Here is a 15,366-nt window from a genome sequence, read left to right as displayed (position 1 = left end):
TATGTTGTTTACATATCTACGGCAGGTCCTGGGCAGGGCCTGGGACTCTGCATTTCTAACAATCCCAATTTATGCTGATGCTTCTGGTCCAGGGACTGCAGTTTGAGACCCACTGCAAGAGATGTTTGTGGAATGAATAAGTGACTGAATAAATGCAGATTTCCCCCTTAAAAATCCTATCTCCAAGGGTCCCAAAAATGAGCTTTAGAAAAATATTACCAGCATTTACTTCTACATGAGGAGCAAAAATAGAAATAGCAGGGGGAAAAAAGCATAGCAAAACCCAGCAGGGAACCAGAAGAAGGAAAACTGAAATATCAGAAAAACTTTAGGGTCACCGTCTGGTTTCCTCTTAGCCCTTACTGTATAAGTTATGATGAACAGACCAGAAATTAAAAATAGGTTTATTTTTCTGACTCAACCATATATTAAAAAATATTCTACAGAAATGTTTTGACTCAGTAAATCCAAGACTAGGGATTTTTCATAAGAAAATAATCAGAAATGAATGTAAACATGATGTACAAGGAGAGTCTTTAAAGCCCTGTTTATAATAACCAGAAATTTAAAACAATTTATATATTTGACAAAAGAAAATAGATCCAATAAATTATGGTATGTCCATAAATGGAACACTATAAAGCCTTTTAAAAGGTTCTTATAGTGGAATATTTATTGATATAGGAAGAGATGCATGATATAAAAAATGGAAAAAAATCAAGCTAAAACCCAGTATAAACAGTATGATCTAACTCTGGATAAAAACCACATTACAGATATAGAAAAGTAGACTAAAAATATAAATATGTATAAAGAACCATTCATCAAAATGAGAGAGCAGAAATTATTTTTAAAATTTTAACAGTTGTATTTCAATCATTTCTGCCATAAACACATGTTGCTTGTGTAATTTTTTAAAGGATAGTTTTTTAAATGACAGACTGGGAAGTTTATACTCTCCATTTCTTCCCATGAGGAACTAAAGAGTTGAAGCATGAGCACCTTTATAAGCTCTTCCCCTCCCTGTCCTTCTATAAACACCAACAACTCGAACTGCATTTGCAAAGTATCTGTCACACCAACAGATCCCTCTTCTTTCTTGGCATTTCTTGGACCTGCTGGAAGTTAATTCCTAACTCAGAAAGGCTAACTTTGAATAACTCACGACACCACCCCTGAAGCATCAGCTTTGGGGAATGACATTTACAATAGATCCACCGTTACTTGGCCACCCAGAAAACTGCCATTTTCCAGAAACCACGGCTGTCTCACATAGTGGTTTTCAATAAGGTGGGTTGCTTAGCAACCACCAAGAAACGGGGAAGACAGAAGGAGGCACCAGCCACAGCTACTTTATCACCAAAGTGCGCTGTGCTACATGTGTCTGGTTGCACTCAAGGTAACCAAATAAGAGATAACACCCAGCTATTTTTGCATCATGAGGAAAAAATACTTGGCTCCTGCCCAGAAGGGCAATTACCTAAAAATCTTGGCAGGCCCCATGGTATGAGAAATGGTAACTGATACGGGGGTGAAAAAAAAATCACTGACCTTCATAAATACTGATGATATGAGGATGGTTGAGGGATGACATGATCTCAATCTCTCGTCTGATGTGAACCATGTCTTGTTCATCCTTAATTTTGTCCTTACGAATGGATTTTATAGCAACCTATAAAGTCAGGAAATGAAATGTTACTCAGAGAACTAAACAGATGCAAATCAGCCATTGGGAGAGTTTGAAAAATAAATACAGATGTTACTTGTTGGCAGAACCGACAATAACCAAAACAAAGCTTCGAAATACCCCCGTCACATCTTTCATTTATAGCAAAAACACCCTTCTCCAGACAACAGAAAACATCAGGTTTTAACAGCCTGGGTTTGGGATGGTGGCTTTTTTTTTTTTTTTTTTTTCCCACAGAGCAGAGGGCTGCTTCACGTGGCCAGATTCATTTACTCTAGGAATCCTGATCCTTTGAAAAAAGAAAAAAGGAGAGCTTGGTGTACAGGGTGTCGATGACTAAACATGGAGAGGTGAAATTAGCATCACTCAGCCCCACCATGCAGCTGCAGCAGTGATGGATAGAAAAGGCTTTACTGCGTGGCCTGTCTCAAGGCCAGTTCTGCTCAAACCTTGGGTTTTAAGACTCCGGCTTATGCTATGCTGATGCAATTGTTCAGAAGCCAAATCCTTCCTACATCCTTCCTCTCACTAAGGCACCTTTGACAGCAAGTGATACGACCAAAAGGCCCTGCTTGAGAAAAGTCAGAGTAAAACCAAGGAAGCTAAGCGAGACTCCCTGCCCAGCCCCAGTTGATTCCAAAAGCTCCGTGCCAATGTTGTCTGCAAATCCAAACTGCAGAGAGTTGCCAGGGCCAAGGCGCAGAGCAATTACTCAAAAGAAACACATAAATAAAAAGACATTAAAGGACAATGGGAATCTAATAAGGAAGAAATATGTTTGCCAATGAATTCATCTCTGCTCATAAACAAGTTGGTTGGTAATTTAATCCGCCTTGGCTCTAAGGGGGGCAAAAACTACTTTGGCGGAGGGGGTTAGCCATGGGTAACAAGGAAACCTGCCAATCGATTTGCTGCCAGCTCTGAAAGCCTGCTTAGTTCCCTCCAAACTGGTCCTCTTGTGACCTCGACCCTCACCTTAGCAACCTCTCCTGGATGAAAGGAAGTAAAACTACCCCTCGGACTGCAAAGGCTCTGGAGGAAAAAGTCCTTGTTAGCAGCAGCCCAGGGCCACACCTCGCCTATCACAGGGTCAAGCATGGGCGGCTGCAGCAGGAATGCACCCACACCTGTGATCATCTGCAGTTTCCGACTGGGCACCAGATCCCCATGCAGCGCTATACACGGAAATGTCTCTAAAATACAACCGGTCCATCTGTGACGCCACAAGACTTAGGAAGCTCTTATTATTCTTGATTTTGCTCTTTGCTGGTTAAATCAACTAGCAGGTCCCCGGATTTCTCCTTTGCAGACCTTTCCTCAGCTGTCATTAAATCAGTATTGGTGTCATTCATTACCTGACCCTACACTAGTGGGGATCTTGTTCACTGCTTTCTCTCCAGCGCTTAAAACCATGCCTGGCGCGTGGCAGGCCTGAGAAAACACTGAGCGTGGGCAGGGAGGCAGGTACATAGAGAGGGAAGGGGGAAGGAGGGAAGAAGGGCAGGGGGGCAGGGGTTGATGTTATTAGGTGGATGAGAGGCCAGACCAGGGAAGTGATAGTAGAATTGGAGCAAAAACGGAGGGACCACTCCAGTCAAACAGCACCACCAAGACAGGCACGTCAAGAAGGTGACTTAGGATTTCTTTGGCGTCCTACTTAACGTGGGCAATTGAGGAATGGGGAAAGAAAACAGGAAACACAGGACGCCCTGCTGTAAACCCAGGGGCAGGTAGCACCCTCCCTGGAGTGTGGATGGACCACGCGTCTGGGGAGACAAGGAGGCTGCACAGAGATGAATGAGCTTCCAGCTTCAAGGCCCCCTTTCACCAGGGTGCCAGGCCCCCCAGCTCCCCCAGGCCCTCACGACAGCCCCATTCAGGATGCAGCAAGAAATGCCTGCCTTTGCTTACGTCAAATGTAAAGACGTGACTTGAAGGCTTTAATTTATCTGAGCAGGGCCTGCGATCCTGGGAGCTTGCGCTGGAGGAAGCCGACAGTGAACGCACTCAGGCCGTGGAGGATGTGGGTGGCTCTTGGACCAACTCCTACATTCCTCCAGGAACTAAAGATGGGCCGAGTGGTGAAACTACCCCTTTGATTATACAGCAGGCTGAACTTGGCCTTGGGGAGGCCCTATTGTCAAATGACAATAGAAATAAATTCTTTCACCATCCAAGGTCAGGGGAGGGTAGTGACATTCCGGGGGTTGAGAAAATAAGTGGACTTGTCAATCCCCCCAACCATGGAGCGAGAGGCCAACGGTCCCACGGTGTCTTTGCCAGAGGGATGTTTCCAGCCCAGTGTGAAGAGGAAAGTGCCCACATTCTAATCACACCCCGCTCGGCACTGAGGAGACTAAAAGGGCTCCATAAATGTTAATAGCCATGGTGGTTGTCCCTCCACAAAAGCTTCCCTCTTCCGACAATGAATCTTCTATTGAAAGTGTAAAAGAGGGCTCATTCTGCCCCCTATTTCAAAGGCGTGGTGGGAGACAAATGCTAGAAATCACTGAGAACTGTCAAGGCCAGAGGGGAGACATTCAGTTCAACTCCCAAGAGCGGGAGATGACTCACCCAAGGTCATAGATCCAATGAATGGCCAACCACGAAAGCAATAAGGATAGAAATAATAGCGGCATTCACGACGCACTTAATATATGGTACAGACACTGTGATAAGTGCTTTACACACCACGGATCTTTACATCCTTATCATTCAAGCTTCAGCTCCGTGGTCCCTCAGGGAGGCCTTCCCTCACCCCTCTACCTGATAAGGACACTCCTGGCCTTATACTCTCCCTACACCTTTCCCACACCATCTGAAATTATCCTGCTCCTTTGTTTGATGCATATTCAGCCTGAGGCCAAATCCAGCTCCCAGGATGTTTCCATAGGAGCCAGATAGCTAAAAATGGTTGTCACATTTTTGAAGAGTTGTTTAAAAAGGAGAATGAGATCTAAAAATGCAGCTTCTGTAACGTAATGCAGCGCCTCCTTTGTGAAGTTGAAGGATAAACTGAGCCAGCACACGGTGAGGCAGCATGATGGTTAAGGACATGGCCTTGAGTCCTGGCTAAAACCACTCACCAGCTGTGTGACCTTGAGCAGGTCGCAAAACCTCTCTGTGCTCCAGTTTCCTCATCTGTCAAGCAGAAAAATACAGGACCTGCCTCACAGGGCCCTATGAGGATTAAATGGCTTAGAACATGCCTGGCCCAGGATAAGGGCTTAATAAATGTCAGCCACATTTAACCCAGAGACAATACCCCATAAATTCCTCCTGCTTCCTCGTGGGGCAGCAAGTGAAGGTCTAGGGAATGGAGACCACATTTGTTCCCAAAGTGCAAAAAGGGCAGGAGAATCTCTCTCCTGGGTCTTTAAATTGTACCCTCATCAGAAATGTCTGGAAGCTCAGAACAGCTGAGCCCACATGACCATCCGTGGCTCCTGAGTCTGAGACCAGACAGGAGGACGAACAACTGGAACCCGAAAAGCAACCTCAGGACCATTTCCCCTTTCTCCTTCCAATAGTGGCCAAAGGCTACCAAAGAGATACACAGAGATGCCCGATATTATGGAGCAAACCTCCTCCCCAGTTTTCCTCAATCCTCACCCACATCTACAAAGCAAGACAGAGGTAAGGGAAGGGCCCAGCAGGAAGAGGTTACCAAATGTCTGAAATCAATACACCCTCCAAAAAAAAGTCCAGTTGGTTCCTGCAGGCGCTGGAGAGATTTCACTCTGCCTTCAAAATGATTGAAGCTGGGAACTCAGGTGTTTAAGCCCAACGCACAGCACAGCCCCTTTCCTAAGTGTTCCCAAGTCTAGACATCACCGTGTGCCTTATAAATGAGGCCACCCTATCGTTCAATGATTAAACCTTATGGCTGTGGACCTGCAAATTCTGCCCTGCGGTGCCTGACTGTTTAAGAGGCAAAAAGCCCGGCCAATGCTGATCCCTTGCTAAATATAACAGCCTTCTCTTCTGCAGTGGTTGTTTTTCCTTTTTTGAATAATCACCCAAAACTACCTGCTCTGCTGCCTGCTGGGCTTCCTTTTCCACAGTGGCCGTTGTGAATGTTAAGAGCTCGGGGATCTAGGCAGGGCTACGGGGAGCAGAGCAGTATGATGAAAGCTCAGGCTTTTGCTGGCTGGATGACCTCAGGTAAACCTGAACCTCACAGGTCTCAGTTTCCTCATCTGTAAAATGAGGTCAGCAAGCCCTAACTCTTGAGGCTGTTGTAAGAGGGAGAAGTAAGTACAGTGCCTGGCCCTCAGGTGTTCACTGAATGGCAGTGACTATAACGAGGCCTGTCAGAACGACACGGTGATACAGGGTCTTGGGCCACATTTAAAGGGGTGACAAGCCCACAGCACATCATCACATGGGCCTCTCCCCTCCCCATTCCTCCCCCACACATCCTCCCCTTCCCCACATTTGTACTGAGGCAAGAACAGGTTAAATTTAATATCCAGCCTGCATACCTACACAGAGCAGGGCAGCCAGCCATCTTCCTGGGCTGCTTTGGGGAGTGGAGAAAATTCCGGGCAGACTGTGTGTATTTGAGGCTCCAACCAAAAGAATCACTACCCTCTTCCCTCCACAGCCACCTCCCATGGTGCTCATGGATTGACATCTGTCAGCCTAAAGGGAGGCTGTTCCAGAACAGTGCCTCTCAAAGGGGTCCCGGACATCTGGTCAAAATGAAGATTCTGAATCCACAGGTCTAAGGTGGGGCCTGGGATTCTGGGGTTCCAGCAAACTCCCAGGTGATGCACCAGTGCTGTCAGCCCAGGGACCACACTTGGAGTAGCAAGATCTTAGTGCTTTGTCTTTGGCCTAACAGATCAACATTTTTAAAGCAACGGCAATATTCTTAACAATAACAGTAACTAGTATCTATTATGTGTTAACCACGTGCCAGTGGACTTCATCTCATTTAGTCCTAACTACAACCCCGTCGTACAGGGGCACCTAGGCACCGAGGAGATAAACATTGCCCAAAGTCACACTGCCTGGAAGAGATGGAGCGAGGACTTGAACCCAGGCAGGCTGAGCCCAGAGGCTGCTGATTCTCGAGGCTGTGGAAAAAGCTGGGATGGACAGCAAACATGGCAGGTGACAGAATCTCTCAAAGGATCCCAAACAGTCCCCAAAGCCCAGTGTGATGGGCCCCCTCCAAGCAGATGAAGTTTTTTACAGGGTCCCATGTGAGGTCCTGGGAGGTCAGGAGTCGGGGACTGAGCAGCAGGGAAGAAACAGGGCCATAAAACACGGCGTTAGCATCACTTAGTGAGAACAAGTTTGAGTTCTAATCCCGGCAACAGGAGCTGGCAGCTTCCCTGCCATTCACAGGTGTGATCTCACACCCGGCCACGTTCCACAGCTCCACGGGAGCTGCAAGGCACTGAGTCAGAGGCAGCTCAGGGGACCTTTTCTTACCAAGAGGCCCAGAGGCCATCTGCAGTGGGAATGAATGGTTAGCCAAGTCAAGTTGGAGGCCAGCGTAGGGCGTTCCTGCTCTGGCCTGGTTGATGGTCCGAGTTCAAGGCAAAGGCACAGCTCCGCATGGGCCCCACGGGTCCAAAGCTCCCCAGGATCACCAAACGGCTTTCACTTAGAAAGGCTGTGCCCGGCCATCACCACGGTGACACCAGCCAGGAGGCCACCTTGCAGCCAAGGCCCCTGATTAATTAAATGCCCCCCAGCTCTTCGTGAGGAGTCTGGCCAACTCAGGACAACACTCTAGCAAGTTGCCGTGATGCAACCAGCCCCATGGGAATCCAAGGCAGCTCCACCGTGGGCCTCTTCCTCTCTGGCCTGTTGATTCATGTCAATGCGTGGATGTTTCTTCAGACAGAAGCAGGTTGGAAGCCAAGAGTTGTATCAGCAGGCTCTGAGGAGAGGCGTCCTGACGCCAGGGAGCACAGCATATAGAAGAAAGACCTTTTTCTTCAAAGAACGTTATCCTACCATTCGCCACCACCAGCCTTTTAACCTTCTAAGAGCTTCTGAACATATAATCCTGTGTAAATCAGCTCTCAATCCTCGATTTCCCAAAACTCCCCATAAGAGATGGTGTTTCCTCAGATGACCCTGATTTTTTTTTTTCTCCTGCCATGAAAAATGTGTTCTATCTCCAGAATTGAAACAGCAAAGCAGATTTTTATTTGACCGGGCCAGGGCCCACTTCGGAGGTCCTCAGAAGGGCCTGGGATGTTTCTATCTACAGATACAGTCATCCCTTGTTCTGGACCTGCCCCCTTCAAGGGCTGAGCGAAGAATGTCATTATTGCATGTGTCGATGCCACAAGGGAAGTGGAATTAATGACTAAGAAACTGCAGGCAGATTTACACTCCCTGTATGGCGCTGAGGTTTGTAAACAGGAGACAGTGGCCAGGGCTGACCGGGCAGGCACCGATGGAAAGTTAGCGCCAGCAGCAATGATAGAGCAAGCGACAAGCCCACCCCGAGCACGCAGTTAGATTCCAGGAGACAGCACTTGGCCAAAGGCTGGCTGGCGTACCACCTGCGTCAGATCCTCCGTCTGGGGAGGAAAGGGGGATGCTGACTGCCATAATGCAGATTCCAGGGCCCAGCCCAGACCTATTGAATTCGAGGATGAGGACAAGCTGGGACAGGCACTTTTTACAAGCTTCCCCGGTGATTCTGCGGCACTCTTTAGTTTGACCTTAAACCACAGTCAATGTGGCCGGGATGGCACTCCTTCTGTAACTTAAATACTATGCAGTCATATTAAATGCTAGATGATTAAGGAAAATTCATGAACTGCCCATCTAGAAAGAGGGGAATTTAAAACAAGCTACTTCCTTGAAGGGACTCAGTGACCTGTATTAATTTGCCCCTGGGAAAGGGAAGGTTTGTTCCCAGAGGACACCTGGCTCATCCTAGCCCGAGGCAGGCCTGTGGATGCCCAGAGGCCACGGAAGCTGGCTGCTCATGGGTTACTTCATGCTCTGCAGGCCACCTGGAGCTCCCACGCCTGGTCAAAGTGAATGTGTCCAGAGGAGGAGAGAGGAGGTGAGCTCCGGAGCCCCCCATCCTGCCTGCTCTGTGAGAGAGGGTCTAGCCGGGGCTGTGAGAAGCCCCCTCTTACGGGGATCTGCTGGAAATCTCTTAAGAAACCATCCCAAGGCCCCCTGCAGGAAATGGTCTCCAGTAGCACAAGAGATGCTACACAGGCAACACCAGCATCACAAAAATACTGAAAACGCGAGGCTTGTTCAGCTGGGACTCGAGTGGCCAAGCAGGGGGTTATTTTTGGACTCTCGCATTCCTGAAAGCCAAACGCAACACCAACTCAGAAATCTAAAGCTCAATGACTCTTCTTCCAGGTTTCAATAGCTCTGGGGGGAGGACAGACCAGATCAGAGGGCTGAGGTTACTTCTAAGTTGGACAGCCTCAAGTAGTAGCATCTGATCACTCTGACACTGTTTATACCACAGCTTGAATAAGCTCAGGATTGTGCAACTTCGATTTATCAAGCTCCAAGCCCAGCAGAGCCCCAGCCAGAACTGCTAAGAAAGCCAGCCTCAGCCCCTTGGCCCTGTCATCAGTCACAGGAACTTGGCCCAGGTGCCCCCTGCACAGGGAGGTACTCAGACAAACATGTCACAGCCTCAGTTTCCTCATCTGCAAATAAGGTGACAAGAGCACGGACCCCACGAGGTTGCTGTGGGGATCGTATCAGATTGTGTATATGATGAAGGGCGAGAAGGCATAACCAGCAACATCATCACTGGCAGATGTTAGAGCTACAAGGGCCCCAGAATGTTCTATGCCAGCCCCCTCGTTTTACAGATGAGGAAACCGAGTCCCAGGGAGATTAAAGTACAGGCCCAAGTTCACGAAGCTAACAGCAGTACTGGAACGGCAACAAGCGTCCTGATTCCCACTCCACTCCTGGATACATCATACCCTGGGTGGGGATTCCTAACCAAATTCCAAACCACAGCTAGCAGCAGGACTGAAACTGCCACCCCAAAAAAAAGGGTTTAAATTCACATTTACATGTGAGGCAGGCCCCAGCACAGTGAAGTCCCCAGAACTGCTGCATTATTAATAAACTGAGGTGGGGGCGTGGGGCGGAGGTGACAGCCACTCCTAAGCGTGTTGGCAATTTAGGACCCGTTTCACAGCACGATGCGTGATTTCATTTCCATCTGACGCCAGGGGGCTGTCCTCACACAGACCTGCTGGGGACACTTTTCAGTCCAATTCAGTCCGATCCTTGTTCCAATATCTGAAGCTTGATTTGATATCACACGTGAGTAGGCATACCTGGGCGGTTCTTCTCCCATTATTTCTTAATTCACTGAAAACATTGCTTTTAAATATTAACTTCAGGCGGCCACTGAATCACTGACCTTGGGAACCAATGAAAAAGGGACACAAAAGACCGAAGAAACATTAGTTTTCCAAAGGGAAAGGAAATTAGCCAACTGAGTTTAGCTGATCCAGGTAAGCAGAACAAAGAAAAAAAGAAAGTTTTTTAATTTCTTAAGATGGTAGGATACATGTAACACACACACACAAATTAAAGGGCATGGCTTTAAATTTTATATTTTAACCATGGGTGATTTTAAAGATAAGTGAAAGGGAAGAGTCCTCAGAGGTTATTTTTATACTGACAGAATCCCTCTTAGGCGAAAAACGGGCATATAGCAATTAGAGCGCAAAGACGGATCAGAGAGGGAAGAGATATGGGGACATATGTATATGTATAACTGATTCACTTTGTTATAAAGCAGAAACTAACACACCATTGTAAAGCAATTATACTCTAATAAAGATGTTAAAAAAAAAAAAAAAGACGGATCAGACAGGGAAGGAATAAGAGCCCGGGCTGCAGTCTGTCCCCGCCCCCACCCCCAGAGGCCTCATTCATCATCTCCTCACAAGCAGCAGCTTCTTTTCCTTCCAGGGGAAGCTCTCAGCTCTCAGTGTCCATTATCCCTGCTCCACAGCCGCTTCCCCCCTCATCGCCCTCCACTCCCCCCCACCATCCTCTCCCCCCCACCCCCACCCCACCCCCACCCCCCACCCCCGGGCACAATCCATTTGGATGCTTGTCAGCCCGCTAATTACCGCCCGGCCAACCTGCTACCAGGGATGTTGTCACAGAAGCACCTCCAGCTACAAAGGCACAGCCCCCACCCAGCTCTGCCAGCCCAACCCCCAAGGCGCATGCTCAGTCCCAGGTGGAAATTTCCTGCCACCCCATCAGGCCGGTTGCCTCCATGGGCCTCACCCACACCCATCACTCAGTGCCTACCCTCAGGGAGGTTGGGGCAGGGGTCTGTGGACATTACAGGGACTTAAGGAGCAGCCTGGGTGTGTCCATGCCCCTGGACATTTATGCTTGTCATTTCCTCTGCCCGGATCCCCCCACACCCTACTGTCTGCAACTAACTTCTCCAGCTGACCCCCTCCTCCGCACCCACCCCCTGCAATAAGCCCCCGAAACGCACATATAGGTCCCCTTTCCTAACCTTGCTCACCATTACTTACAGGCTTCATTCACACAGAGACCGTTTCTGTTTTATTCATTGCAACATCTCCTCTGCCTGGCAAGTAACTGGTGTTCTGTATACACCAAAGAGCTGTGGCTGACATGGTCCCCAAGTATGAAGAAGGACCTTTATGAAACCATACAACAGTAATAGGGCATCTGATTCCACCCAACCCAGCCCCCAGCCCCCTGCCACTGAGTCTTCTTTGACCTGGCTAAACTCTCAAGTGTTGAATCCCTGCTTGTCCCAAAATCATTGAGCCTCAACTTGCTCATCTCTAAAATGGAGCAATAATAGTGCCCACTCCAGAAAGGCTGGAAGAGAATTCACAACAATAGCTAGTGGTAATCATGCTAATTCCCAGTTATCAAGCCCTTACTGTGTGCCAGGCACTGGGCACCATCCTGTTAAACCTCTCAACAGCTCATTCATGAAATTCTTACTAAAAGAGTATTTCTGCTTTCTCAGTGAATTTAAACTGAGTCTGAGGAAGGTGAAGTAACTTGCCCTAGGGCACACAACTAATGAACAGGAGAGCTGGGTCTCGCGAAACCCAAAGACCACACTCTGAAGCTCGGTAGCAACACTGACAAAGCACGTAGCACAGCGCCTGGCGTTTAGCGGGTGTCCGTAAAGAAGGCTGAATCGGAGTCTCCGGAGATGCAGGCGCCACCCAAGCCACACCGCACCGCCTTGTCCCCACCCCAAGTCTTTTCTTATTCAAATCAGTCCCATCTTCAAAAGCACATCCACTGGTGTTTCTCGCTGCTCTCTGCAGGGCCAGGCAACACAGCTGAACAAAAGGCAGAATCAGACCAGAGGGTCCGGGAAGCACGTCCCTAAAATGATGCAACAGTGAGTCAATTCTCCAGCAAGGAATCCTGGGAAATCTGCTCTAGATAAGGTACCGATCAAGGTCCTGCAGATCATGGACCGACCCCTCAAGTTGCTTACAATCCCATGGAGAGGGCAATGGACAGGCTCTCCCTGCCCTGCACCCATTCATCCTTCTACTAGTAGGAGCACCCTGACATTGCACTGGGGCCCACCCCTACCCCACTGCTAAAGAGACTGACAGTCAAGATACTGCACCCTCCCCATGCCAATGGGGAGACACATGACCTACAGTTTGGCCAAGGAGATGCTCTTCCTAGGACTCTGAGACCCTTCCCAGCAAAGTGTTCTTTTGTGAGATCACAGGCAGAAACTGATGTAGAAGTCCTTCCAGGCCTCATTCTCCCATTTCCACCCCCAAGTCTCCCTCATGCTCCTAAGAGGAGAATTGAGTCTCACTTTGCCCAGAGTATGGATTTTCTCATCCCTGACAAGAGCCAGGAGAGAATCTCCCCTGTCCTCTTTGCTCACTCATGTCATGTGCCTTACACTCCATCATCCCCTCCATAAGATGGGCCTCTGACTACTTCACTTGACCGGTACTAGTTGAAATACCATCTTCAGGACCCACCCAGATTAATTCTTACAATAATTTCCTCTCTCACCCCGATAAAGACATAGTAAATTACTGTGGAATTTGGCCTTTTTTTCTGGCTGACTGGGGGTTCAGTCAGGTTGTTTTGACCAATCTTGCAAGAAAGGTGCAGAAAGTCCAACGATATTCCCTGCCAAATAATATTCTACCCTATAAAATATTACCAGTTGTTATAAACTGAATTGTCTTCCCCTCCCCCCAGCAAATTCAAATGTTGAAGCCCTAACCCCCAATGTGACTATTTGGAGGCAGGGCCTTTAAGGAGGTGACTAAGGTTGAATGAGGTCATAAGGGTGGGGTCCTGATCTAACAAGACTGAAGTCCTTGGAGGGAGAGGAAGAGACCCCAGGAGCACGTGCTCACTGAGGAAAAGCCATGTGAGGCCACAGGGAGAAGGCAGCCATTTGCAAGCCAGGAAGAGAGGTCTCACCAGAAACCAACCCTGCCGGCACCTTGATCTTTGACTTCCAGCCTCCAGAACTGTAAGAAAATTAATTTCTGTCATTTCAGCCACGTAGGCCATGGTATTGTTACAGCAGCCCAAGCAGACTAATATGCCAGTCGTTGTCTGTACTACCTAAATCACAGTCAACACATAACATAACAAGAAGGAGAGTCATTCACGGTCAATACCAGGAATAGGAAGCAGAGACGGCAGGATAGGAACCCTCATTCACGCCTGCGTCCCCAGCAATTAGGGAAGAGTCCGGTCCCATAACAGACATTCAATAAACACGTGTTGAGTTGAACTGAATTAAACATGCTGAATCCCATCAGTCATAATTTTTATAAGAATGTTCACCCAGGGCTTCCCTGGTGGCGCAGTGGTTGAGAGTCCACCTGCCGATGCAGGGGACACGGGTTCGTGCCCCGGTCCGGGAAGATCCCACATGCCGCGGAGCGGCTGGGCCCGTGAGCCATGGCCGCTGAGCCTGCGCGTCCGCAGCCTGTGTTCCGCAGCGGGAGAGGCCACAACAGTGAGAGGCCCGCGTACCACAAAAAAAAAAAAAAAAAAAAAAAAAAAAGAATGTTCACTCATCCACCCACTACCACCAACCTGGGCCAAAATCTACAAGTTGCTGATGTCAGATTCCCAATTCCACACTGGTCCACGTTGATTCTATACTTGCGGGTGAGACCGCAAACCCGTGTATGCAATACCAAGGTGTTTAAATGACCCCCCCCATGTATACAGTGCCATCTCGCTTTATTTTACTCTCCCTACCACCCATGAGACAAATTACTTATTTTGCAGGAGAAAGAAACTGATCCTGCAGAAAGGAACTCTCTGAGTCCCCACAGGTCATAAAGGCAACACCCCAAGTTCCAACCCAGGTACTTGGATTCTGTGGCCAATACTACCTCCACTGGGCCACACCTGTTTCCAAGTGTCGTGAAATCCATGCAACCACGGGGTGAAGGAGAAACACCCCAAGTCCTGGCACTGTGATGCTTCTTTTCTCCATTGTTTAAACCCTGGGGAGAACGAGCTCAGATATCAGACTGTTCAAATGTCGTGGGCGATCTGGCTGGGGAGCTAATCAGAGCAATTTGAGTGCACGGCTAAACGAGGACACCCCTTCCTGGACCAAGCCCTGCCTTTATGGCAACACTTCATAAGAACCATTCCCTTACAATACAACTGTCAAATCCAGCAACCGCAGGCCAGAAACATCCCAGCTGAACCCCACCAAGCTGCTTTCTGATGTACTGTACACACAAATACCAATATTCCCCAGATGTTCTCCATGTAAAACATTTGGTTTGAGACACAGCCCTCCTTTCCCAAAAATTCTTACATTTGTTTAATGGACTCATACAGTTCAGCTAAAATATCCTGGAGCAGACATCTGAAGCCAGCCAGGCTCTGATGCAAGCATCCCATCTGCAGAAAAGAAGAACAAGTAAATAAGACGGTCCTCCCCAAGATTTATGCTCCCTGCATCTTTAAGCAGGTCATAAAATGTAAGCTATGTACGGATAATAATGCAAGTTGCTTTCAAGTGTGTTTCTGAGTCCATCTCGGTACTAATCTAAGACTGATGTTCAAAAGGGCAGTGGGTCTGGCTGGCATGCTAAGGAGGAGGCCACATTCTGTTTCTTACTCCCTCAGAAAAGAAGTTAAAAAGATCTGTCACTTGAGCAACCTAGATGATTGAGGTGAAGGTAGGTTTTCTCTTGGTTTTAGTTTTCCAAATATAGCAATAGCTCCTTTATTCCAAAGTCACTTGTCCCTCCGGAACACAGGTAAGATGTGGCGAAATGAGAAATGTACTGGACCTTGAATCAAGAGACTCATCTCAGCCACATACTAACTGAGTGAGCCTGGCCGGGTCAACTCTCCCCAGAATGGCTCATTCTTTTACAAGAGAAAACAGAATCTCATCAGGTTCGTTGTCAGGGCCCATTCAGCTCTGAAGACTGTATGAGAAAGGAAACGAACTCTTAGAAAAGCCACCCCAAGAAATGGCACAGACTCCATCCACTGAGCCCCTGAAGATGGTCACCCAATGTTTTCCTGCTGACACAATTCTAACAAGCTTGTCATGGCAAAGCTGTAGAGAAGTGGAAATATGGAACTAGAAAGCCACTAGAGACAGCCTCCCTGGTGGAATCAAGACAGGACGACTGGCTTTTACCTTTCGTCTTTAACTT

At 48.1% G+C, this 15,366-nt stretch overlaps 1 protein-coding gene across 1 annotated transcript in view; it reads right to left on the bottom strand.

The window, feature by feature from the left end:
• Nucleotides 1-15,366, bottom strand: part of NUAK1 (NUAK family kinase 1) — a 65,286-nt gene that overhangs the window by 33,844 nt on the left and 16,076 nt on the right. Inside the window, exon 2 of the mRNA XM_060165111.1 lies at nt 1,552-1,672. Coding sequence (XP_060021094.1) covers nt 1,552-1,672 — 121 coding nt within the window. The remainder of the gene's footprint in view (nt 1-1,551; nt 1,673-15,366) is intronic.

This window comes from Lagenorhynchus albirostris, chromosome 11, assembly GCF_949774975.1.
Source record: "Lagenorhynchus albirostris chromosome 11, mLagAlb1.1, whole genome shotgun sequence".
Classification (NCBI taxonomy): Eukaryota; Metazoa; Chordata; class Mammalia; order Artiodactyla; family Delphinidae; genus Lagenorhynchus; species Lagenorhynchus albirostris.
This window is presented reverse-complemented; position numbering and strand designations above follow the sequence as displayed.